This window comes from Crocodylus porosus, unplaced genomic scaffold, assembly GCF_001723895.1.
Source record: "Crocodylus porosus isolate Cpor-Errol unplaced genomic scaffold, CroPor_comp1, whole genome shotgun sequence".
Classification (NCBI taxonomy): domain Eukaryota; kingdom Metazoa; phylum Chordata; order Crocodylia; family Crocodylidae; genus Crocodylus; species Crocodylus porosus.
Genome location: NW_017728927.1, coordinates 14,434,063 through 14,461,167, shown reverse-complemented (window position 1 = coordinate 14,461,167; position 27,105 = coordinate 14,434,063). Strand labels below are relative to the sequence as shown.

Sequence of the window (27,105 nt, the reverse complement as noted above, 5' to 3'; positions counted from 1 at the left end):
TGTGGACCTGGACAGCGACGTTGTTAAGAAATGGGATTTTGTGGGAAGCTGCAGGAATCAGAGGGTGGGGTAACAGCGTGTTATGAGCAATTGGCCTTCTGTGCTGTGCCTCTTATTCCCTGCGGTCTCGCTCCGAGCACACAACTGGACTGTCAGCTGCTGGAACAGAGAGCTGTTCGGATTTCACCCCAAGAAGCGTCTCTTTCCAAAGCATGCTTCAAGGACTGGATTTTGGATTTTAAACTTCATTGCTGAACAATAAGAAAGATTTCTAAAACCTCCCTGCATGCTATCTGACACCAACAGGGAAGTAACCCTGCCCGATCTCCACAACAAAGAGCAACTCACAGAGAAACTTGCATGGACCCAAGGGGGACCACACTCCCATCCTCAACTCCTTCTGTGCAAAAATGAACTTTATTTCCTACCTACGGGAATTTTATATCATCTTTAATTTTCTCTGAACAAGATGAAGGGTGTGGAAGCCCAAAAGCTTGCTGAAAAAGACTTTTTTTTTTTGGTAGTTTCTTAGTTGGTCTAATAAAAGGTGTCATCTCTGAACCAAGAGTTCTAGATTTTTGCATTTCTTCAAGGACTGAAGACATCCTAGGTATGCACCTTGGGGAGGTGATATAATATTGGACCCTTCCTAACACTGGGCCCCATCTGGACCAGGTTTATAGGATGATTATAGAATCACTGATATTGGAAATGAAAAATATCTGTATGTTAAGAAATTCATTTCCTTTCGGTGCAGGATTGCTCCTGCCAGCATTTCCTGTTATGTTCCCCAGTTTAGTTTTCAGTGGGCATGTCTACACTTTGTCCTATGGCAATGTTGTTACTTGTCTGTGCTTTACTACTTCCAAAAGTAGCAGTCCTTTAGTGGTGCATGATGCAGTAACTGCCTGTACTGCACCCTGCGCACGGTGCATGGTTGTTTGTCGCCACTACTTCCCCACAGAGGTGCGCTATAATGGGGGAAGTGCTGCTACGGTGAAGTAGCTGCCTGTCATGTGCAGACACACACATAGCTGTAGTGCATTGCTATGGTGATGCAGTGTGATGTGTAGACACATCCAATGCGTAGCTCAGTAACATGCCAGAAACCCAAGTGTGCTGCATTTAAACCTCTCATGAGTTTTTGCGACTGACTCATTGGGTGTTTATAGACGTGCTCCAGGAGTGGGGGCAGGGGGACACTTTAATTACAACAGCTCTGAAAGCCGCTCTAATTAAACTGGCTGGAGCATTACATGTATCAGTGTCCCCGTGCTGGAAAATGGCAGTGGGGCTGCTTTAACTAAAGCTTGTCAAACAGGTTTTAGTTAAAGCAGCCCCACCACCATTTTTCGGTGTGGGGACAATGATACATGAGATGCTGGAGTCGGCTGGAGCACGCTAATTAATTACCACGCTCCAGCAGCCTCTTTGCACATGTATAGATGCCCATTACTTTTAAATGCTTGGGGTGGGCAATACAGCGATCACAAGTCAGACAGCAAGCATCTCCTCTTTCATTCGTACAGCCAGTACCATTTCCATTCTGGATATGATAGAATATCGGGATAGCAGGTCTGTCTGCAAATACGTCAGCAGTGTTCAGAAGAGCCTCTTTTACCACCTCATAGCCAGTCAGCACCACAGCCTTCTGGAGACCAAAATGGACGGTGAACACTGGGCCATATTTTTCTGCAATCTGAAAAGAGAAGCATGTGTTGAATACCATATTTTACCCCGGGAAAGGACTGATTTCAGACCTCACTGAAGTTAGGCCAAAGGACTTGAAACTTTCTAGCAAAATAGCATTCAAACCAGGCAAACACGGGTCCATCTAAGTGCTACAGTTCCATAAACCTAGTCATGTTCTGAGATGTGTAATCTGGATAACATGATCTAGTGTGCTGAAATGCGAGACAATTGCAATACATCAAAGCAATGGCAGGCCTACAAGGCAGCTGAATTAATAGGCCTGTAATACCTCAACCTATCACAAGAGGGTGCAAGAAAGCCAGATCTCTGGTTACTTATAAAAATGAAGTAGAAAAGTCACTCTGCTAACCCACTCTAACCCTTCACTCTGATAAAATTCACTCTGACCATAACATGAATATGAGCCGCCCGTGTGAGGCTACAGTTAAGAGAGCAAACAATGCACTGGCACGCGTTAACTGATGCATCTCAAGCAAAAGTAAGGCAGGTATTCTCCCGCTCTACGCGGCGCTGGTGAGGCCGCCGCTGGAGCACTGAGTCCAGTTCTGGGCGCCGCACTTCAAGGAGGACATGGAGAGGCTTGAGAGAGTTCAGAGAAGAGCCACTCGTATGGTTAGAGGCCTGAAGAGCAAGCCATATGAGGAAAGGCTGACAGATATGGGACCGTTCAGCCCGGAAAAGAGAAGATGTCGGGGGGATTTGGTGGCAGCTTACAAATATATCAGGGTGAGCATCAGGGGGAGGCGAACAACTATTCACCAAGGCGCCCCAAGGGAAAACCAGAAGCAATGGTCATAAACTCCTGGAAGAAGGTTTCAGACTGGATGTAAGGAAAAACTTCTTCGTGGTTCATGTGACCAGACTCTGGACTAGACTCCCAGCAGGGGTGGTGTAGGCATCTACCCTGGAGATCTTCAAAATGAGACAGGATGCACACCTTGCTGGGGTGGTTTGACCTCAGTTGTCTTTTCTGCCCAGAGCAGGGGGGTTGGACCTGGCGATCTCACAAGGTCCCTTCCAGCCACAAACTTCTGTGAATCTGTGAACCCAAAGAGCTTAATATCATCTGGCACACAGTGAAGAAAACATAAGAAATAATTGGTTCTTGAGATAATATTATTGTTGGCAAAAAATTGCCAAAAATAATATAACCTGTTGTTTATTAGGGATATACTGAAGTTTTCAGGCCATCTGAATACAAGGACAGGGTGTATGGGTGCTGGTAAGTCATAAGACTTGATCTGCGTTGGCTAAATTTGAAATAATAGATAGCGACAGCTCTCTGTAAAGCTCACAGTTCAATACTGCAGGGCTTTACATCAAAGCAACTAAGGAATGAAACAAGTGAATGCAAGAGCATAACTGAGTCTTAGACAACCTGGGAGAGAAGACCCAAATCCTGAAAATGTAAATCGTGCAAGGCCTGAGGCATTGGCTACTCGTGCAGTACACCAGAGGAGGCTTGTAGCATAGATACAGCTTATGCCGGTGTGCAGGGGTGGATCAGGCAGGGGGAAGGGCGGGGGGACAGTGACAGAGCTGCACCCCCTTTTCTGACCATGTAGCAACACCAGCAGCAGCAATGGCCAGGGCCTTTTTTAAGTCCCCAAAGAAGGTAAGTATTCCACCTCTCCCTTCCCGTCCATGCTCAGAAGCCTCTGCCCTCCTTTCCTTGTCTCCTCCCAGTCCTGGGGGCAAAGGGAGCTCCTGTCCTGTTCCAGCCTGGCTGCCTGAGAGCTGGGCTCAGCCCAGGATAATCTAAGTAGCAGCAGTGGACAGATTCCCCCTTTGCCCCCTCCCAGCCTGGTCCCCAGGCAGCCAGGAAGCAGGTGCAGGGAGGGGGAAGCCAGCTGCCCACCATCACCTCTGCCCCAGGCTGAGTTACTGGCAGTGGCAAGTTGGGGAGAGGGGGGAAGGAGAGAGGAGAGGACGTGCCTCTGAGCAGGTAAGGAAAGGGGGTGGAACATTTTTTACCTTCTTTGGGGACTTAAAGAAGTCCTCAACTACTGCTCTCATGGTGAGGTCTGCCCACACCAGGTGGGAAGGGGGGGAGAAAAGAGTGGGAGCAAGAGGTGCAGCCACCCCTGCAGTGCCAATCACTGCTCCTGCGCCACCCTTTGCAAATCCTGGATCCGCTTCTGCCAATGTGGTATGTCCTTCCCTAGTGCAGGAGAACCAAGCTGCAGACAGGACTCCAGATTGTATTTCCAGTTTAACAAAAGCAGCTCACAGGATAATATTTTCAGTCATTTAGTAAAAACAGCATTTTTGTTGCATGACATCTTCAGAGTGTTATGTGGGTCATTGTTCCCCCCCCCGCAGAAACTTGCATGGAGAAATCCTTTTGCTCCATTGGAGGGATTTTTCTCTCTCATGTCATTTATTTGCTAATGCCTTAAAAGCCTTCCGGCAACACAGCTGTCAAATCACTATTAAAACTTCACAAGCTCCCATACTACCGTACTACAAGAACTTGCATGAAAAGGAAATGTCAGGTGTGAAAGTGTGAACAATCAGCAGAAATGCTGTGCATCCACATACCAATGGAAAGAACAACTGATGGAGGTCCAATCCTGCTGTTAGCCACGAGGAACAACTCTTCACAAGTCACTGCATACGTTGCTAGATGACCTCTTCTGGAGTCAAGTACTGGGCAACCTGATTACAACTGTCAGAACTGGGCACTAAGTTCTGATCTCATGAGACTCATAGGTTTCCTTTATCATATTCTCCTGATAAAGCAAGATGAGCTTTCCTCATAAAGCAAATTCTACTGTATTACTGATTAAGTTCAGTAAAAGTACTACCGCTTTAACAAAAGAATGAAGGCTTAAATCCTTCATTGTCTTTTTTTCTAAGTGTAACATAAATAATGCAAAATATTTTCTACAGGCATGAAGGTTTCAAGGTCCTGAATTTTAAGCACACGTGTAGTTCTGACATGTGTAGATCTTTACAATTCAGTACCTGTAAAAGTTCTTGCAAAGCTTGGGTCTAAAATATAACCAGAGCATTCTGAAACCTTTGAAGCTTATTATATTTCTAAATGATTTTGGTATTGGTTAGTCACTTTGGAATGGTACCCAAAGGCAGAATTTCAAATCAGTAAACCTTTACATTCAAAGCATAATATGCTGAAAATCAGAATGTGTGTCTTACCTTCATTAGTGACAAATCTTGCCTTCTAATGTCCAGTAAATGCAGGTTACCAATGATTGGAAGAGGAGATGGACCAGGAGGGAAATTTAAAGTTGACTTTTTAGGGCCCATTGAAACATACAGTATGAATAACAAAAACAGAGCACATAGCAGACCAATAAGGGTAGGCTCAGAAAGAAGAGATGTTAGAGAAGCCATGTTGAACAAGAGCCCAACTGTGATGATACTCCCCGGAAAGTAGTCTGAGTTGTTTTGAGGAGTATGTTTTATACGCTCTGACTTAACTTGCCAACGGTTTTGTTTTGCACAATACCTAAATATATGCTCCTCCCCACTTTATAAACCTGTGAGATCCCGACCTCAAAGGGCAAAGTCTATTCATAATTAAAGGAGGTCTAGAATTGCAGATTCACAAAATCAAGGGCTTTTGGGGGTGATTTCTTTTCTTGAATCAACTGTATACCTGGGACAGATGTTTGTGGAAGAAATCAAACTTCGCATTGTGGTTGAATCAGAACCGACAGAGCCGGCTTTTTTTAATTAAGGCTATACTTGTGATCACAGGGAGATTTCCATACAGCCAGGGGAATCACCCTTGACTGTTTCAAAGGATTTCTCCGACTCTCTAAGGTTACAAGCGTATTTATACTAAAGACAGAGAAAGAGATAAAAGGATACACTTTGGAGAAACAAAACAATAGTAAATTACACAGAAACTTAGGGCGTTTACTTAAACAATTATTTATGCATAGGGCTATCCCAAGGCATACAGGGCAAGATATTAAGATAACCCAAGGAACGCAGGAATGCGGATTCCTTATCTCAGAGCATTTGAATTAAGCAGTATCAGCACGTCTGGTCTTTGTCTGTTTTTTCTAGTCAAGGAAGCCAATTACTTCTACATGTTAAACAAACTTTCAGGCACGAAGTTGCCTTCTTCAGGTCTGGGAAAGAAGCAAGTGCAGCCTAAGCTACACAACTGTGCATGTTTCCTGGACCCTCACGGCTGCAGTGCTCCTGCCCTAGACTGAGAAGGATGAGACAGGAAAGACCTTCTATGTTCTCAAGAGCGAGTGCAAAATCCAGCCCTTGTCTTACATTTCAGTGAATTATCCAACACGGGCGATTCCATCTTTGCTGGCTCTCATTTGACTAAAATGATGTCATCAGAGATATTTCCTGATGGGTGTTGGTTGATTCAGAAGCTCTCTCAGGATGGTAAGGAACACCCCAAACAAAGGATGGCTCGATTGTCTATTAGTGCTTTTCTGAATTTGTGCTGTTTAAATAAGGCAGAAGTCACCTAACAGAGAGTGGCAATAGCATCACTCCAGTGCCTCCATGTGTATAAGCTCATTGCACTTTCTATCACTGGGCAAGTTCACATTCAGAGTTACCTTGCTTCCCCAGCATTACTGCTTTGCAGTTCAGCCGCTTTGTGGCTAAGTAGTGGCCTGAAGTTGAAAGGTGACTTGGCTAGAGATGCGGGGCCACCCAGCGTACTTTTCCTTACCTACCAGTTACCATGCTGTGGCCACCTTATTTAAATGTACCATTGCTAAGTGATTCACAGTGATTCTGCTGCTGAAACCTGATATAGCAACAGCTCGTTTGTAAACGTTTGTTTTTTCCTGGTATTGTACTTCCTCCTTCTCCTTGTATAAGCCGCTAATTGTCCTGGCTTTTGCTGTTAATGCAATAATAATATGAAGAAACCACACCAGTGTTGCTGAGCATTGAACCATGCTGCCAAATATACATGGGAGAACTGACAGGGACACATGCAGCTCTGACTGGTTTCTGGCAACTTTCAAAACACAGAAACAGTATGTGGCATCCAAGGGCTCAAAAACTCCCCAGGTCTGCTGGGCTATAACAGTGGTTGCCAACCTCAGGTCGTGACCCAAATGAGGGTCGCAGGGGCAATGCCGGGGATGCTGCAGACAAAGAGTGATCCGCGCTGTGCGCTGGGAGCTCCGCCACCACCGCTGCCGCCGCGCTCCGCTCCCTGTAGCAGGTCATGGCAAAAAAAATGGTGGGAACCACTGGGCTGTAAACTATAAGCTTTGATGTCTTTCTACAGAGCAAAGATTTTGCTTCATTCTATTACCGTCAATGATGCCAGACGTGACAAGATTTAACAGACGTGTGACCATCAGGATCATCCCACAGCAATCAGAAAGGCCACTGACTGACCACGCAGTATGGGACTTCAGTGCAGGGAACTGAAATAACACTTTGAAAGACTGTCTCACTTCGCCACTTTGCTTGTGTTGCGAATGGCAGCGTGCTCTTGTGGTTAGAGCAGGAGACGAGCAGTCTGGACCTCTCGGTTCCAGCTCTATGCTTGGACAATCACTTTCTATGCGACTTTAGGCAATTCACTTTAGCATTGTGTACCATATTGCCCAACCACAGGACCGATTGTGCTGTTGGGATGAATTTAAGGTTGCACAGTGAATGAGGCTGTTGTCTGTAGCACCCTTGCCTCTTCTGGGGGCCTGACTCCTATTCAACTCAGGCAAGCCCTATGCTTTTGCTTAGCCATTTTTATTTGATAAGGTGCTCCGAAGTCGATGTGCAGCAAGCATGCTTTTAGTGGAGGTTGGTGTCATCTGCAAATTTATGAGGGAGGGAGGGAGCAATCAGCTGAGCTAACCAGGGCACCACCTCACCCCTACCCAACTGGGAAGCCACAATAGCCTCACTGCCCTCACCCACAAATCCATGCGCCATAAGGATAAATTATTCACAAGACAGAATAACCCACAGAAGACGTAAAGCCAAGAACAGATCAAAGCAACTCCTTAAGCTGGCTATTAAATACATTTTCACAGAGGAATGCAAGTTAAAAATTAAAAGATAACATTAATTTTTATCTCAAAGTCAATAACCCTCATGAAAACATGGACCTTGATGATAGCTTTAGACTGCTGCCATTGCCCAAGGTGCCAGGAACGTTGCAGACGATGGGGCTCGGAAAAAAGTGCAAAACACAAGACATGGCAGGTCAAATCCAGTCAGGGATTTAAAAGTTCATGATGGCAAGTCATTGCTGTGGGAGGGCTATTCCACGGCTTGTGTATAACAAACACGGAGCTCCCCCAAATCAACTGCGGTGGGCAGAGCTGACTGACCAACAGAAGCTGAGCTATGCTCTCGTGCCTGCTGGATATGGAATAGTGCTGAGGAATCGTGCACAGCTTTTGGCACTGTATTGAATCATATGGACCAGAGCACAAACTTCTCTCTGGTGCTCTTAAAAGAGTATTATCATCAGTAAATATGCACAATAATTGCACAAAAATAAGAAAGACAAGGCAGGTATGAGGATTCAGGTGAGTAGGCATTTTATTTCTTAAGGTTCCCAGATACTCAGAGGTGTCTGTGTAGTGCACAGCTCTTTTCTAGTTAGCACTGTTGTTCTCCACGTGTTTAACATTTATCCAGTGAAACCTTTTTTGGGCTTTCAGTGGTTTTGTGCAATTCCAGAAATCAATACAGTATTTTAATTTCCACATTAAGAGAAAAATAAGCCCGAGGGGAAGAGGCCCCAGCTACATAGCGCACCCCTTCGCCTCTTTTCTTCCTGTCATATTGACTGTAATGGTTTGAATGCTTGTAATAAATACCCATTAGCCAGTTTAGAAAAAAAGGCAAGTTTCATCTTTTTATCTAGGGTCATTGCTTGTTTTTGCTTATGTGGTGAATGTCTTGATTCTGAATTTTGTCTTTAGAGGCCTTGCAGTGAACGTCCTGAATGTCTTAGTTTTTGAATTTTATCTCCAGAGGCCTTTAACAAAGTTAACCTAAAGGCGACCCTTGGGCAAATGGTCTGAGAGATAGAAACCTAGGGCCTCTTGGAAGGGGGTTGGCACTAGAGGTCACAGCGGTGGTGTGGAAAATTTCCCAAAGAAGACCCAGGAAAGGAATCTGTTGGGTAAAAGATCCGAGCCCAAATTTGGGAGTAGTGACGGGTTTGTGTAGGAGGGGCCCAAGATGGCAACTCACCCAATACAAACTGTAACCTACAGTCCCAATTTGGAGGTAACCTCACTTGCAGAACACCAAAGGAAGAATCGCAAGTGTAGGCCAGATCAGGCTGATCCCCTGAACCACGCTCTCCGTGAACAAGAGCTCCCGTTCACGCTGAAGCTGCGGAGTGCCTGAGAGGGACCAAAGGAGGGGGGCTTGTTCCTATCGCTGCTGAGACCAACTCTAAAACCATAGCTAAAGAATGAAAGTATCCTTGGGGATTTGGTTTCTCGGAGTTCTAGGACTGTAAGCATACCACGAGAAATAATAGTAGTGATTCCCATTTAACCTTTACTTGTAATTGTAGTTATTTTTGTAATACTAATTCTTCTAGCATTGTTTGAGAAGGAAGTGCGTTTGGAGCATTGTTTCTAATATGTATAGTTATTGTGTTTTTAATGTTTGTGGTTTTTCTTAAAGCTAAGCAGTGTTATATGCGTAGCAAGGAATTTTAAAATAAAATTGTGTTGTATGAATTAAATGTGCAATCATTGCAAAACCGTGCAATCAACCAAGTACTCCCCCAGCCAGGCGTATCAAATGAATCAGTAAATTGTGTGGGATCTTGCTCTATTCCATAACCCACTAGAGACACTTGCATAATAAAGTTTGCTTTAAATTTCCTAAAAGTCCGTAGAAGGAAATCACTGTGTGCCAGGGGACTCCCGCTCTTCACCACCTTCCCTCCTATATCTGCTCAGCTGCTTCAAAGCCAGCATTGCTCTGACTCAGAAACAGGAGCCAGCAGATGGGCCGTGGCTTCAAAGACCTGGTCTCTCAAGTGCTGTTTTTGCTTTGTGCTCCTTCTTCAGGCTTCTAAATCCCTTCCTAATCCTGGTGCTGAGCTCCACCTCCTGCCATGATCCCTGCTCACTTTGCAGGCCTAGCTTAACTGCATGGCATTTTGAAGCATGATTCACTATGAATTTTAAATAAACTTCATCTTTCCCTTGGTACTCCCATCCCATCTGCCAGGCTCTGAATCCTCAAAGCCTCAATCCCAGCTTTTAGCTGGAGTTTAATTATGTATAAATACTGTACACTTAATACAAACATCTTTCCAATCTCCTCCTCTTGGGTGGAGATTTCAACCTAATATATCTGTTCTTAAAGCTTTCCATGTCTCTGTGCTGCTCTCCTCCCTTCCTCCTGGCAATTTTCTCTCCCTGACATTGTATCCCTGTGTATTTATCTTTGGGACAAGGACTATGACTCAGTAACCATCTATGGAACCAGACAAATAACTCCGGTCTTGACTCCTCACAGCACAATACAAATATGAACTCACCCTTGTGACCCCCCTAGATAGGCAGCTAATGCCCTCCTTGTGCAGAAGGGAAAGCTGAAACGCACAGTCATAACCAAAGCACCGAAGGAATCACAGGCAGAGTCAGGAAGAGCATCCAGAGATCCTACCCCTGTAGTCCCAGCATGCCTAAGGCACTTCAGGAGCTGGACTAACATATCCTGCTGCGTGCAGGAAAGAAGGCAGGTGTGTTGAGCTTGTACCATCTAGCATCACTGGTGTTGGCCTGAAGGGCTGGAGCTCTTGTGCAAAACAGGAATACAACCCTCTTTATAACTCCTATGACGGGGAGACCCTATTTCCACGTGTCCGCTGCCAAGGCTTTTGGGGTACATACAATGAAGCCTGAACTCTGGGAAGACGATGGAGACAGCAGGGAGTGGGGCTAGTGCAAAGCTACCCTCTCAGTACTAGTGTCAAATGGCTGACTGGCAAGGACGAAGCCTAGAGAAGGAGCTACAAGCCAGTGCAATGTGGGTGGTCTATCAGCACTCGCATTGCTGGTGCTATCAGTTGCTTGGTGGTTGGGCTGGGTGCCCCTGGGCAGCTGCCATTGCTTATAGGTTTCCAAATAAAAAGCCCATTTACATTTATTTTTCTTTCAAACTATGTTTTGAATGTTACTTTGAACAGCCCTTTGAAGCAGCATGAGCACCCTAGGAGCCGCCCCTTCAGCTAATTAACAAGAACAGCTGTGACACAAACAGTACAGCAAAGCTGATGCAGCATCCTTAACTCATGGCAGCTTGAAAGGGGCCCCAACCAAAATCCTACGTTTCTTGGGGATGTTCTCAGGAAAAATTTACAGTTCCATCCCTAACTGAAATAGATAGCTGCTGTTCCACATTCAAGGCCAAACATATCTTGATAATGAAATCGGTAGGTGCATTTCAGCCAGCCTTTAAAGAGGCAATGACTGCTTGTTTAGCTCTATTTAGAGATAGGTTTTTGCCCATAAACAGCCCCCATGGGCACGAGTTATTCCTGGAAAGATTTGGTGACGTTTCTGATTTTGTATAGAGAAATAATGGTCAAATATTAACAAGAAGAAAATTAAAGATTGAGCGCTTGAATGGTTTAAGTTGTATGCTGATTATACTTATTGTCCAGTTTGAGTGGCTTCCTTAGCATGCCTTCCAGGAATAAATAAAGACCCGTTGTTTTTCTTTAGCACATAGTGCTGTCTGATTTCCTTGGGTCCATTCTTCATTTCAGCTTTGTTATTCTTGAGACAGCACATTAGGCCGTGTGTAGACGAGATGAGAGGCTTGCGTGTAGGACACTTCAAAGCAGGTTAAATGCTTTTGCACTGCTTTTGTAGCGTTGGTGTTTGCACACATCAGCAGCACAGTAATTCCAACCACTGTAGCAAATTCAGCAACGTAACGCACCTTAAATGATCTGGGGCGCAGCTGCAGAGCGAAGCACCAGGCTCCATGAAGTTCAGAAGCTCTGCAGAAAGCCCATGCAGGCAGCCTGGCAAGGCAGGGTCTGCTCAAGATCTCTTTTTTTTCCCCACCCTGGAGCCTGCCTGAGCTTCACAGGGGCCCAGTGCTTCCCTCTGCGGCTCCAGTGCACCCCAGGACCACCCGAGCCGGGTGCCACCTGGGGGGCACTGCCACTGCTGCAGAGGGAAGCACCAGCCCCGCCTGCAGCCCAGGGATTGCTCTGCCCGCTGGCAGCTCACCCTCCCCTTCCTGCCACCAGAGAGGCAGGTAAGTTTGGGTGTGTACACAACATGGGGGTTTAAAGGGCCCTAAACTGAAGTGGTGTTTTTCAAAACCCACCGCTTCAATTTAGGGCCCCTGTTTCATCTACACTCGCCCTTACTCTTCGTTTAAGTCGTAAGTGCTCTCCAGCAAGAGGGAGATTTTTATTCTGGTTTTACACAAAAGGAAATGGAGACAAAAAAATTGAAATGACTAGTCCCAAGAAACACAAGTCAGTGGCAGAACCAGGATTAGAATGTGCAATGGCTTCCAGTCAGCTCTCTATATAACAAGGTAGCATTGTAAATTCACCACCCAAGGCACATTCTGTTATCTGTGGAGCAAATGACCCATGACCTGGAGTCTTTAACCTACTCCAGTGTGTCATCTCCACTGGAGCTGGAAGGTTGAAGCTGAGGTGAGTTTCACCAGAGGGCATGGTATTAATTGTTAATCAGCTCAGCGAACTCCAGGTTACCTATATGAACAAACAGGGCATGTAATCACGAATTCAAAGCAAGGCAATGAGGGACTTATCTGCCTCACAGTAGGACTATTCCAGTGTTCCAGCTTTCATCACTTCTTCAATGTGCTTTCAGGTTATACCTGAGCCTTTTACATGCTGGCAATAAATCTCAGTTTTGCTTCTGAAAGTGTTAGTGTACAAAAACAAACGCTCAGTCACAAAATGTATGGGCTTGGACCAGTACAGAATTGAGCACCAATGTCTATTTTTTTGGTAGCAATACTATTACTCTCATAAAATTAAGAAAAATTTCACATCTTTTCCATTAAAGGATGCAAATTGAATTCCTTTTCCCTGTTTATCAGTGAACACAAACCTTTCTGTAAAAGGAAAGGGCAACAATTTTTCCAATTTTGCCTTTTTTTCCAATGACGAATATTTTAACACAATCACTTGCCACTCTATGAAAACATGGCAAAAATATAGTTTGGATCTGCAATTAGAATAACTTTCACAGCTCGAGAGCCTTAATATGTCAGATGATGAGAGCAACCCAAGCCAGAAACAATCATTGTACCTTATGCATTATAATTTTATGGTTATGGTAACATAAATTTAGTTGGCAGAATAAAGTCTTATAAATCACTACTACTGTGTTTGCCCTTTTTCTAACACAGAGTCATTTTATAATCATAATAAAGTGCTCTAAGCAAAAGTAACTAGGTCGTTATCACACTCTTGATTGATAGCTGCTCACAGCCTAAGCTGAAAAAACCACAGGCAATTTAGCCTGAACATTCTTCCAAACCTCTGAACCACCAGGTGTCACTCCCACATCATCACTGAATTATTCAAAAGCCGCACAAGTCTGGTGTCCTGAAGCAAACACCACTTAATTCCAGGACTGGTGAGATCACTATGCCTCAGACAACCATAGAAATAGGCGTTTTGTTACTTTCTACCATGGTTCAATAGACACGACCTCTTCTTCTCAGCCTGTTTACCTGGGCCTCGGCTGAATGGGGCGAGAAAGGGGGTTCATGAAAGGCTTGACCCTGGGGTGAGAAGCTACATTAGGATGCCTTGGTTCCCACTGACTTGGATTCTCTTCCTACTGATGGCCATAGGAATTTTGCTAATAGTTGACATACGAGTGAGCGTTGGTCTCAAACTTCAAGTAGTGTTCAGGACACTCGGCACCTGGCTGTCAGGGGTGTTATTACAAACACTGGCTTCAGTAAGACCTTCTGGTAAGATGCAATGGATCCTGCTCACTTGTGTAATTATCTGTTAATATTTTTAGCATGCATGATTTACAGCTTAATGGGCACAGGAGAACTTCGCTGGAGATATTAAATGACTATGGCTACAATTTTGCATGTTTTGCCCATGTGCAATCAATATACACATGGCTGATGTTGGCAGGATTTGGCCATTTAAGGGTACTATTATGCTTCAACAGCCACATGAAAGGTGGTTAACCATACTAACCTCCCATAACAGAGAATTGCTGTCCCTCTGCTGTCTGTGCAAGTGACAGTAGCATTAACTGAGGACTCCACTTGGTGTAATGGGCAGTTGAACTTCAAACCCCAGTTTCCCTCCTGAGGATTATTCCGTTTTAATTGGTTTGTGTGCACACACTATTACAGTATTTCGAAACCTCAGTCTGCTTAGCACATGAAAATACAGAAATAACATACAGCTGGGGGAGCCCCCAAGAATGTATAGCATTTAATGATGGGGATAGCAACTTTTGCTTGGACGAGGAAGAGGCCAAGCAGCTCCAGTGTTGCTCAGCACAACTAGAATCACCGCTGCATTCTGGTAATTCATCTCATACTTTAATTCTGTCCCATTTGCCCCAACCCACTGGGCTGTGAGTAGTGCAGATTTAATATGATTTGCTTAAAAAAAACAACAACATATCTTCAACTTCCAGCTTCAAATCTGCAGTGCGTTAGAAGAAAGGGTACTTTCTAGAACACAAGATCTTACAAACATTGGCTTGCTGACTATCATAACAGCATCACTTTTGGCTTCCTTAAATATAGTAATCACACAGTATTTTGAATAGTAGCCTACAACTACTGAATAATTTTTAGTCTCAGAATAGAAACAAGCCTCCTCCCACTTTCTGCCACAGTCTTTTGGGCATTTTGAGGTTTCAGTGGTTCTTTCTAGTTTTCTTTGCTATATTTAGTAGGCATATCCCATCTGGAGGAGAAGTCTTTGAACTGAGTGCCAATCTGCCAGCTTATTCTGTGGAGCAAGGAGTCAAAAGGATTGACAATTAATGGGGGAGGTTTAAGGAGAAAAGGGTTTTTTTATGTTTGCACTTACATTTTTAATGTAGTTGTAGAGTCTAGAGGACGGATCTGGTGAGTGGAAACCCGGAGACCTGGAATCTTCATCTAGTTCAGCTACCAACTGCTGTATGCTGTTGGCAAATCTTTTAACCTCTTTCCCTCTGTTCCCCCATGAGTAACATAGGGATTAGCAGATATCCTCACCTTTATAAGACTAGGCAAGCCCTCAGATGAAAGGTGCCAAGTGTTAAGTATTAATAATGATTACATAGCAAAACACCATAGACATTCAAACATAGCTTGGCTGCTCTGTCCTCTTTAATACATGCAACTCACACTGACATTACTGGAATATACCAGCTAATGGGAGAACAGGAACTCTAGGGAACAAGACTAATCACATGTAAGCACCAGTCCATAAAAATAAATAACCACCCTGTAACAGGACGGGTGTCTCCTAGTTGCCCTCCGTACCGTGCCAAGCTGCCTAAAAGCACCCTCGAGTCTTGCCTGCCACATCTTGGTCTTATATGTGTTAAAGGGAGGCTGCCTTTCATCCTCTTGGCCATGGTTCTCCTGCTATCACTTGTCCTGTCCCTATAACGGGTGTTCTGTGCACCCCGGCCTTATGGGCTACGCGTGGCTCCAACCACTCCTGTACCAAGCCCCAAGCCTTGCAGATGTACCAGACGTTGCTCAGTCTTACACTCTCTTCAGCTCTCGGGCTCTCCGCAGCCCGTCTCGCAACCGCGCCTCTCTGGGCCCTTGGAGTCGGCACTCTCCCAATACTACGCCCTTCCTGACACTCCCAATATTGAGTCCTTTCTGGCGTTCAGGTTTGGCACACTCCCAATGTTGCCCGTTTGGCGGTCGCTGCCCACTCTCGGGGGCTTCTTGCTGCCTACTCTCTGGGGCTGGGATTTCCTGCTCTGCTGCGGGTCCCCTCCGAGGCCTCCGCCAACCCCTAATAGCCTCACCCAAACCTCCGGTGTAACAGTAAACAAAACACAAGCCCTTCGGCTATAACATAAACCTAAGCCATCGGGTTATAACCACATTTGAGCCACTCCAAGGTTTCTCCATCTCTCACCAGTATCCCATTGTACAGGCAATCAGGCCTCTTCCTTTTCCTCACTCGGGCAGAGCTCCCTCCCCCTAGTTGCCAGCAGGGAACTGCCTGCCTGGCCTCAGCCCGGGTTTACACGGGAGCCCGGCCCTGCCCCTTCCGGTCACCCGACCACTAGCAGGTGTGTGTCACTGGCTCCCTCTAGTTCCCCAGCAATCGGCACCTGAGGAGTTATCCTGGCTCTGCACGTAGCAGGTACCTCAGTGCTCTGCTACACACCCCAAACAGCAAATCAAAAGCAAGACAAACTACACAAAGGAAAGAATAAAATATAGCAGCAAATACAGAAAAAAGGCAAGATTAACAGGCAGTTCCAGAAAAGGGCTAAGCCTTCCCTGTCCTACGTGATTTAGCTTATTTACCTGATGAAGGGCTCAATCCTGCAAGGTAGCAAGCACCCTAACTCCAATGGAGTAAAGCAGAGGTGTGCCTCTATGGAAGTTGATGAGATTGAATGTGTGCTTCCAGGCTCTGCTACTCAAGGTAAGATTGCTCAGCATCGTAAGGGCTTAAGTCCCTTCATCAAATCTCCCCTCTCCTCTCTGCACCTGAGAAGTCGATCCTAGTGCTATACAGGACCTCTCATTCCAGTGCTCCATTCCACAAATCCCTCCTATACCCCATGCAAAATCACTCCTCTTCATGTGGATCTCTTGTCAATGAAGATCCATCCTGTTTATTATCCACTTTTTAAAGTTGTTTTAAAAATCAGTTCTGTGCGCACTGAATAACCACGAGACCTTAGGAACATCGCCACATTCCAGTCCTCTTGCTTCACATCAAAATAAGTGTATAACCTCTTTTAGACCCTATATTCATTTTGAGAGGCATAAAGACCAAAGCAGTTGCTACCAGCTGATCAAATTTTCTGTCCAGATATCCAGCAATAAGTGACCTTTCAAGTACTTAAGGCATAGCTTATAAAGGATTTTATACATTAAAGCTCATGCTATTCATTATACAGAGAGAGAACAGGTACAAAAGATCTCACTTGCTCAGAGCTGACGGAGGGACTGAGACCTATTCTGAAACAATTTAGTTTATGTATCTTTTTCAATTAGGAGCACATTACAGCTGTCAAAAAGTGCTCACAACAAAGACATGGAAACTTGGGTAAAGCTCGTGCCTCAAATGTCAGGATTTTCCAAATAAGGCAGATGGGACTTCTATTGTTCTTCTTCTAAGACAATGCAATTCTTCATTTTCAAATATTAAAATATTGTCCTAAAATGCTACACAACATTCTAGCTGGGAAACAGGAGGAGCGGAGTTTGATGCTTCATCGTCATTCACGTATCTTGGAAGCAACAGTTCTGCAAAGACAAGTAACATCATTCTGTAAACCAAGCTGAATTATTTTTCAGGTCTCTGTAAAAATACAAGTATCAGCAGGTTACCTGACATTTGGTGTGGAGGAATCCAAACTGTTGTTGCTCTTTTCAATCATGAATGCAGTTCAGTGTTACAGCAAGTTCTCTAACCTGCCAAACTGTGCGAGTAAAAGGGCTGAGGTACAGGCTTGTGTTCCCTGTTGTGTGCAAGTGATCACCTAATATTGCAAGTGAACTCTGGAGTCTACAGAATTTTCTGTGAAACATTCCTGCAGAGAGAAATTCAAAACACAGTGGCTCTGAGCTGTACAGCAGGTCAAAAGTTTAATTTGACTATTAAGCAATTTTATGAGGTATACGAGATCCACTGCCAAGGCAATGATGCAAATAAAGGTTGATTGATATAATCTATTGCATGAAATACAGTTCTATTAAAAAAGAAAACCTCAGTGCAAGCAGAGCAGAAGAGAAATATTCCAGCGAGACACTGTTTTTAAAGGGATTGCCATTGTCACATTCTCATCATTCTTCTTTTTCAACAGCGCCCTTCTGTAGCACGCTAGCAGGAAATGGCAGCAGCAGCTAGTCACCTGCTCTCCCCAGAACCTCATTTCCCCCTGCGATCAATGCAGGCAACTGCTCTACTCTGGCTGCCCTTTGTTACCTGCATAATTCAAGAAAATTCCAAGTTTTCTCATGAAACCATGTCAGTGATGCAGTCTCGATCTCTTTGCATTAGCGGTTTTTGTGAGGGTTTCTGTGCTTTGTTCAAAGACAGCTGAAATAATATCCAATGGATTTAGGAAACAAAACAGGGGCAGATTGAATTTTATAAGAAAGCCACTGAACATTTCTGAGGTGAAGCCAGCCTCTGGAAATGACTGTCAAAATGACTGCTGTTTTCATAGCTCATAATATGTTCCATATCACAGACTGCTTAAAAGAAAAAGTGTTATGACATAATAAAATGCACAGTATTTGTTTCATGCCAAACGGCTGCACAGACAGTAACTTTTTGCCTTAGATTTTATTTAAACATCACAAAAGACTTGAAAATAAAAACAACTCATTTGAGCTATTTTGAAAGAAAAGTCAACTTCTGTATTTATCTCTAATATTGTCTCTCAAGTTGAGGAATTGCTTTCTTCCAGGTGGTGTATGTTAACTCAACCAGCTAAATTTTTCCACATATTCATTAGGCTTAGCTATAATTTGCTCAGGAACTTCTACAGGAAAGAAAGCAATCATAATGGGTGATTCACAGTACCATATTTGCATGCAATTAACTGTTTATAGAAGATTTTCCATCAGTAAGATAAAAAACACATTGGGAGAAGACGACAAGAGTGTTTCTCCTTTTTGATATGAGGAAATCCCGTTACTTTCTTTAACATGGACTTTAAATATATTCTTTAAATATGTTGTCCACTGTAACAAGTGGGCTGTCCTGAACATTGGGCCCCACAACTGTCCAGGGCAGTCTGCCCACCTGCCTTTCCTGCCCCACCTTGGTTGTATCTAAACTTGTTCATAGGCAGGAGATGGCCCCTTTAACTGCCCTGATGCCAAGGGGGAATGCATGGCTCTGAACCTCCCCTTACACTGTGTCCCATGCCTCGCAGATGGCATCCACAACCACGTATTTGGTGATATCGTGCCTGTCTGACTGCATACAAAATTAATGGATTTTTTTTCCCCCAGTTCTTCTGGCCCCGAGAGGGAACTGCGCTCAAGAGTTCAAAGCAGCTGCAAGTTTGTCCCTCTACTCACTGTGCAGCCCCATTCAACAAGGACAAAAGCTCTCCTTACAGGGTAACTATTTTCTATGTTTAGAAGTTATATGGCAGCCAGCCATATAGGTGGCACTGCCTTCACCGTAAGCATGCAGCTTCAGGAGGTTACATTCCCTGTAATCATTCCTGCCCCCCAGCATGTCTCATGCCCATACATGGTTACCTGGATGCTTGCAATCATGCCCATGTGCTAACATGCCCATGGATTGTGCTGTTTACCTTGGTAAAATAGGGCAACAGATATACAGCTTACATTATTCTGTACAAGCCTCTCCTGCAGAAATTGCTTGCTGTGTGAAAGCCAAAATTGTTTATTTACCTATATTAACACTCCCTGAAGGTTTAGCTTTGAATATGACCGTTTATGAATTAGCTTTGTCCTAGGCACTTTCAGCCTGTGGACAGAAACAATAAAACAAATGCTTGTGACTGTCAGCATCCCAAGCCTGTAAAATGGTAGGAGGTTCAGGCAAAACACACAGCTGGTTTTGTTTAAGAGTATTGGGGTGGCTGATGTTCTGTTATTACATCCCACAGTATTCCCTATAGAAGAATGCTCCAGTTCACTCAACCATTTCACAACACGTACTATATCACTGTACCGTAAGGCCGCAACTTCATGGGGCCTGGGAAGGTATGACTGATTCAAAGGATGCTGCCAAAGTCTGTAGCTCCACCAAAATAGCGCAAAGAACCATACAGTTTCAGGGTCATGCTTGGGTCCTAAGCCAGACCGACGGAAGTGATTAAGTGCCATAGGTATATGGGGATGTGTACAGAAACAAGGACCTGGGTTAAAAGTCTGCCATTTTAGTTAGACATATGAAAGATCTCTTTTTCTTTCTCTCAGTGGGAGGGATGGTCTACGGGAAAAATGAGGACAAAAGTAATACGTCAGGTATGTTTTAGTTACTTATATATCATATCTCATTTTTAAAAATGAATAGTGATTTCAGTTTAGCTATGGTATTTTATAACACATAACAGTATTGGGTTTTTTTTCCATTATTTTATAATTACACGGGAGCTAGTAGCAATCTTCATTCTGCCTCCTCTTGTATATAGACTATAAGATAGCCTTCCACTAAATACTATTTTCATTTTTTCCCTACACACTATTTTTTCTATAAAACCCCTGCTTTATTTGGTGTCCATATTAGACGCACAAGGGGCTAAAATTAATGTTGTTTGGGCAATCAAAAACTGCAACTTCCTTATTTCTAAATGTTAGACTCTGCAACCTGAACTTTCTTTCATGCAATGTTTTTTTCATTTATTTAATAGCTGAGGACAAGAACATCTGTCTTGTTCTCAGCTATTAACAATTGAAAATAAGAAATGTTTGGGAGTGAGGAGTGATGGTGGGATGGAGGTTATTGTTGGGAGAATCTGGAAGAAAAGGGGAAAGGAACAGGATCTCTTGTAGAGCTCAAATGCTAAAGGAGCAACAAGGCAAAAATCCAATCAGGGCCGGCCCAACCATTAAGAGAACTAGGCAGTCACTTAGGGTGCCAAAATTTGGGGGGTGCCAAATTATTTGCAGAACAAAATAATAGGAATATCATTTTAAATAACAGCCCTGGCCAGCTATGGCTCCACCTTGGACCAGCCCTGCCCTCATCCCTGCTAGTGCCCCTCATTTCTGACCTGCAGCCCCTGTCCCCAGGCCAATAGTGTCCTTGGCTCCTGCCCAGAGCTCCCACCCTGTGGGGCCAGAGCCGGGGCCAGGTCTCCAGGATGCTCTCCCCACTGAGCTGTAAAATTTCATTCTAGACTTCTTACTTTCCTCAATATTGGAAGTGGTGGGGGCACCAAGGTATACAGTTCGCTTAGGGTGCCAATTACCCTTGGACTGGCCCTGAATCCAATGCAAAAAAAGATAAGGACGATTTCCAAAGTATAGAAAAAACTAATAAGGAGAAACTGTATGACTGTTCTTCTCTTTCTCTCTCTTCAGTGTCCACCCCAATACTTAGAAAACTTTCACACTAGCACCAACTCCTTCCTTCATCTTTGTTTTGCCCAGGAAAGAGAAACCATTATTCAATCTGCCTTCCATTCCTTCCTCCATGTCTTTGTTCAGTGCAGGTCAATCTTATTGCATGCCATGTTGCCTAGTAGGAAATTAAATCAAAATGTAATTTATGATCATACAAGGTGGCTAACATGTAGGTTCTTGTGACACATTTAAAAGATCTTTTAAATTATAACTCGCTGCCACAACCAGCTTGCACAACAAAGGAAAAGCACTTTGAGCTTCAAGTTTCCACTGACCTCAGTAGCACAGGATCAGACCTTTAGTTACTCATATACTTTCATGATGCAGATCACATTTTTAGCAACAGATAAAGATGTCAAAATCTTGAATGAGAAAAAGACTCAACTTTACTGAATAAAAATGTTCCATATCTGTTGCACACAGTGGTAAAAACAGCATGTGGCAATATGTATTCACATATGCATATTCACAAAGGTTTGTGCAAACATAAATTCTCGTGTTTCTTACCCATTAAGACCTACACTTTGCCATCTTAAAATTCCTTCACTGTAGTTTCTCTCATATTTATATAGATCAATTACAAAATTGGATGATTTGTTTTGTTTATATGCTGCAGGTTAAACTGTACTAAAGTCTCTTTTACACTATTTTCTGAAACTGCAATTTTACATTGAACAGTATTATTTAACGGCTGTTGCTTTGCTTTATTCAGCTGAAAGGGAAAGGGAAATCTTTTAAAGTAACTGAGATGTGAGATCAGACTAGGTTTACTCTTCTTTACAATTAACTTAGTAATAAAGCAGAGTTTTTCTGTTGGGGGAAAAGTAAACTACATATTCAATATCTACAATCTAACCTTCCTAAATGAGGATGGAGAATCCATTTATACTCAGTAATTTTACAACTGTGGCAACAAATTAAAAGTCAGGGCAGACAGCAGAGACCCAAAAAGATATACAATGTAGAGCAAAGACCATCCAAATTAAAGGGAACTCTTCTACGTTGTCAAATTTTGAGTAATTAGTATCATCATTAGAGGCACATCTCCAGCTTTAAGCAATTTTGAGTAATTAATGTTTTCGTATTTTGCACAGAAGTCCTGACTTCAGCATTCCCTTAGGATATGAATTCTCCTAGACAGAGTTACACAATGCAGATTAACTCAGCTGGAAGACAATTAGAGTAGGCAGATGAAATATAATTTGTCAGTCTATACAAATGGTTACTTCTAGCCTTAGATTTGATTTGTCTTAACACCACAACTGGCTGATTTAAATAGAGGTAGGCACACAATTCTGGCAATTCATTTCCATACATGTGCTGAGTGTCTGAGCTACAAGAGTTATGAAAGATTTGAAATTTTTAAATGACTACCCAGACAAAAGAGCCAGAGAAGCAATAGATCTCCCTAGCTCTCTGGATAACCTTATTCCAGTTACAGGTTTCAGTAGTACTTAGCATACACTTTAGAATTTAAAAGGAAACAGAGCAAATCTTGCTTTTCTTATTAAACATGCCAAATAAGCTCAGATATTAAAAATGGCAGACTGAGCAGGAAGCATGATTCTGGCCTAGTGGCTGGTGTATGTGAGGGCGAGTCAGAAGTAATGGTATCTATTGCCAGATCTGCCACTGACTCTGCATCTCACCCTGACCAAGTGCTCTGTGCTTACTTCAAGGTCAGCTCATACGTGATCTTACAGTGCATCAGCTATTCTGCAGTAATTACCCACACATGTACTTTTACCCCACAATAAGTGAGAGGTAACTTCCCTCACTTTCACTGAGGGGCAAGCTACGCTGTATGTACCATGAGATAAGTATATGCTCAATTACCTTGGAGCTCCCTGCTGCCAGGGCAGGGGGACATAGTCCTTGCCTGGGCTCCAGTGGCAGAGCCTGCCTCGGCAGCAGGCAGCTCCTGGGGGCAGAGAGTAATTTTCTGTTCTCTGGTGGCCAGTTGACTGGGAGCAGATTTGCTCCCTGTTAGGTGTCTACAAAAGTGCTACTGTGCAGTAACTACTTGCATTTGCAAGTAGCAAATTAGCCCATGATTAGTGAGGTTTGCTGTGTAGACGCACATGCTTACTGGACAGTAAACGATGTGTAGGCATGCCCTCTATGTTCTGCTCCGTCCCATAAGGAAGCCTAAGCCTATAAACTTAAGGAATTGTGATTTCTGCTCAATGCCAATACTCACAGAAATGGTACAGAAGTGACAGGATATCAGAGTGTACTTCTGAAGATTGAAAACAAGTATTTAGGAGATAAGGATGTTTCCTGAGTAAACTTTATTTTAGGGGCAGGGGCAGGAGAGGAAGGATAGAAATCTTCAAGGCTTCCTTAGTTTTTCCTTTAATTTGAATCAGTTGCTGCCTGTGTTTGTAACCAAAGATAGATGGAAGAGGGACACTTAAATTAAAAGTTTCCACAAACATAGAAAAGAGAACAGATTTGAAAGAAATATAGAAAGAAGGAGAAAAATGAAACAGTAAGATGCCATCAAGGAGCACAATCACTGAATAATATGTCTATGTGCACTGTAGCTATGCTGGCAATCTGCTCAGGCAGGCTGTTTTGTCCTCTATATTATACTTTGGCTCACAACTATACTAAATTCCATTATACTTACAATGTTAGAACAGCACATATTGGATCACTCAAAATTTTGGCTGCTAATGAAGTTGTCTTAAAGTCCCAATGTATAAGCTACTTTTGAAACCAGTAGTATATTTTATGCTTTTTCAAGAGTTATGATAATTCATTTAGGTGAAAATTGTCATATTTAAATCAAGTGCTTCTTGTTGAAAAGACAGGCATGGATATCACAGAAATTGGTATTTTTTCCCTCCCAACAAAACAGACCATGTGTGATATTTTTCTGAAATAACACATAACCTATGATTACCATTAATAGATGTGAATGGTATTTGTAGAACCACTTGTGAGAATCAGGTCATGAGTGTGGGTTGAGGACAAACGTTCAATTAGTACTGTTATTAAAGACACATCTCCAGCTTCTGAATAATTAATGGCCTTCTTTTTCCCATGAAAGGCTGGTCATCGGCATTCTCTTAGAAGACAAATGTCCCCTAGTCAAGCCGAAAGTACACAAATTACCTCTTCTGGAAGACAATTAACAGGAGAAAGATGAAAATAGAACCTGTCAGGCTGTATGCATGTACTACAGTGAAGCACATCCCATTACTGACTATTTTTTAAAGATGTGATTGGCTGATTTCAAGACTATGGACAATTGATTTGGGCTATTCTCAACTGCACGTTACCTCAGTAGCTAAATATTGCCATACAGTATTCAAAATCTTTAAAGCAGAAAAAGAAAATTAGCAAAGAGGATGATCTCCAGATCTTTGCTTAACTGCTAATAAGCAAATGGGTTATAAAACCTCTGTTCAACACACTGAAAATGATTTTTCCCAAATTCAAATGATGTGCTTCTAAAGCCAAAAGTGATAGATAGCAACTGGTTGAACAAGCACCACACTTTTTGTTCACTTTTAAACCTACCTTCTGTGGAAGAATCTCCAAGCTTTTTTCTTGGTTGTTTTGTTCTTCTTATCAAGAACTATAAAGTACCTTATCATTTAATAGAAAATATAGACAAATATGAGGAAAACTAGAGACAAGGATGTGTCTAGCCTCTTCCAGAAGACATGCACCAAAGTTACCTGAAGGAATCAAAATTGCCTGGTATAAGCTGGACAGATGCCACATTTCACTTCAATTTTAATTTCCTTACAATCTGTTTAATGTGTAATTGGAAAAAATATTTTACAACAAGAACTGGAAATATGAAATCTTAGCATCAAGAGTCTTCATAAAGATATGTATTTACACTGACCATAAAAAGCTGTTTTCTTACATTTTACCCGTCTCTCCATACAGCAAAAAGTACAGAAATAGCAACAGGGTTCACACCACTTCAGGATAATAGCTGTAGAACTTGTCGTATACGCTCACACTTGTCCAACAGGTCGGGATCTTCTAGGTCAGCGCTGTCATACTCTTTCATGAGAGCCTCAGCTTTCTGCACAGTTACCTCACGTGCACTGCCCTTGAGCCCTTCCAAGTATTCCAGTAAAATAGAAAAATATGTATCCGGGACCTCAGGGAATAGAAAGAAAGAGAAAGAAATCATCAGAATCGTGCAAAAGTACCAGGGTGAAGGGCTAAGTGAACACCAGGCTGGAATGGACAATTAGTAGAAATAGGTGGGATTTTGCCCCAGCCAGCTGCCAGCTTGGATAGGAATAGTAACTGGCAAGTGTTCTAATCCCGCTGTAGTAAACATTTCCTACGTGCTCAGATTTACATAGGGTCTGGCAGAAAATCTGAAGGAAAACAGAATCATAATATAACTTGAAATGCCAATTAGGACACCTCTAAGTGTGTTGAGCAACATCTTAAGAGTCTGAGAGTTGTTGAAGGAGAAAACAATGAGCTAATTCCACCCTTAGACACATGTGCGAAAGTTCTGTTGAATACAATTAGAGCTGCACGCACAACTCGGAGGAAAGAATTTGGCCAACAATCTCACAATATGCCTATTACAACCAACTTACCTTCCCCTCCACATGCAGAATTACTCCAGCTGCTCAGAAGAGTTACCACCCACTGTCAAACAGTAGACGGTGACACTGACAGAGCCCTTATATGAAGGACGAGCATTTAGTATGAAAAGCAGATAAATTCAGTCATATGGAAGACATCCTTAGATCCTACTGAATAAGGCTCTGATAGGCTCATTTAACCAAACACAAAATACAGTAGAATTGTCTTTCATCCCCCAATCTGTTTTCTTCTCCTTTTGCTCTTTTCTCCCTAATTAGTAACAGGGTAAATTTTAGCTCCATCTGGAATGAAATAAGTCTTAAATAATCAATAAGATATATTCATATGCCTAATAAGCTAATAAAGAATTTTAGAATCAGGTACTTGATGTAGTCTCCAGAAATTAATGAGTTTTTAAAAATATCATAGAAGCGGATCATCTGAATTTTATGTACATTTATGGCTGCAATTCCAGTCATTAATACTTTTCCGGCAGTTCAGGGGAAGCTAAAATGACCCCATCCTGCAAACATTTATGTAGATACTTTAACTTTATGCCTAAGGTCAACACGACTATACAATGTATGGAAAATTAATCACATCCATAAATGTTTGAAGGACTGGGGCCTTAATTAACTGAGGGCTGTATTTTTTTATGCTACCCAATAACACGTTCTTACAGATGACAGAACTTCAACAAATAATGAACTTTTCAACTAATTTCTGCATTGTTACAGTGCACAGTAAATGTACCAAACTTCTGTCATTCCCAATGCAGGGAGGAAGTAACATTCCAACAGTGTCATGGTCAATCAGGGATAATACAAAGCATTACACTAGAACCAGCCTATTTGCAGCCTTACAATTTATCCAGTATGGAAAACAACTATTATTTTTCACATAGAAAACTGTACAACACAAAGGAAAAACTGACTTTCCAGTGATGAAACTGACTGTGCACAAAGTGGTGCCAAAATGTCTTTTTGGTCTTCTAATTTCTTTCAATTATAGTAAACTTGTAACTCTACTGAGCAAAAAATTAGGTGGAAGTATGACTGTTACATTCATAGTGTCCCCTTAATAGAAATAGCTCCCCAAGTCAGGGGTTTCCAACCTTTTTGGCTCAGTGTACCCCTGGCAGCTGGGTGCAGAGCAGCGTACCCGAACGCAGAGCAGAGGGGGTGAGGAGTGGCACGCGGTTGAATGTGGAAGGGTGGTGGCTGCTGTGTACAAGCTTCCCCTACCCCCTGTGTCTGGCTGGGAGGGTGGCATCTGCGCAGGATGGTACGTGGCAGTGCTCTGTCCCTGCCTGCCCGCATGCACCCCCTAGGGCATTCTCAAGTGCCCCCCGGGGTACACATACCCCCGGTTGACAACCCCTGTCCTGAATAATGAATGTTTAACCCTCAGCAGCATCTGCATATTTTGTACTTTCACCAAATATCCATATATACTTAATTTTCCTTGGTACTTAATTTTCCTCGGTACCAGAATTTACTGAGGGAATTACCTAACATTATATCACTAGCCAATTGCCCGTCAAGAATGACGGGGGGCAGCGGGCGGGGTGGAGCCCCATGGCCCCCC

At 43.1% G+C, this 27,105-nt stretch overlaps 2 protein-coding genes and 1 long non-coding RNA gene across 3 annotated transcripts in view; 1 reads left to right on the top strand and 2 right to left on the bottom strand.

Moving 5' to 3' along the window:
- LOC109314747 (cytochrome P450 2W1) overlaps positions 1-5,155 on the bottom strand; it is a 15,451-nt gene extending 10,296 nt beyond the window's left edge. The window contains exons 1-2 of the mRNA XM_019542075.1: positions 4,873-5,155; positions 1,537-1,699 (exon numbers count right to left, since the gene is read on the bottom strand). Coding sequence (XP_019397620.1) covers positions 1,537-1,699; positions 4,873-5,070 — 361 coding nt within the window. The 5' untranslated portion in view covers positions 5,071-5,155. The remainder of the gene's footprint in view (positions 1-1,536; positions 1,700-4,872) is intronic.
- Positions 5,156-12,549: 7,394 nt separating this feature from the next.
- Positions 12,550-26,807, top strand: LOC109314746. The gene is made up of 3 exons (XR_002102359.1): positions 12,550-12,560; positions 13,332-13,333; positions 25,099-26,807. It is a non-coding gene; the product is annotated as an uncharacterized LOC109314746 (long non-coding RNA).
- Positions 24,692-27,105, bottom strand: part of CUNH7orf50 (chromosome unknown C7orf50 homolog) — a 39,184-nt gene continuing 36,770 nt past the window's right edge. Inside the window, exon 3 of the mRNA XM_019542074.1 lies at positions 24,692-25,072. Within this exon, the coding sequence (XP_019397619.1) occupies positions 24,890-25,072 (183 nt within the window). The 3' untranslated portion in view covers positions 24,692-24,889. The remainder of the gene's footprint in view (positions 25,073-27,105) is intronic.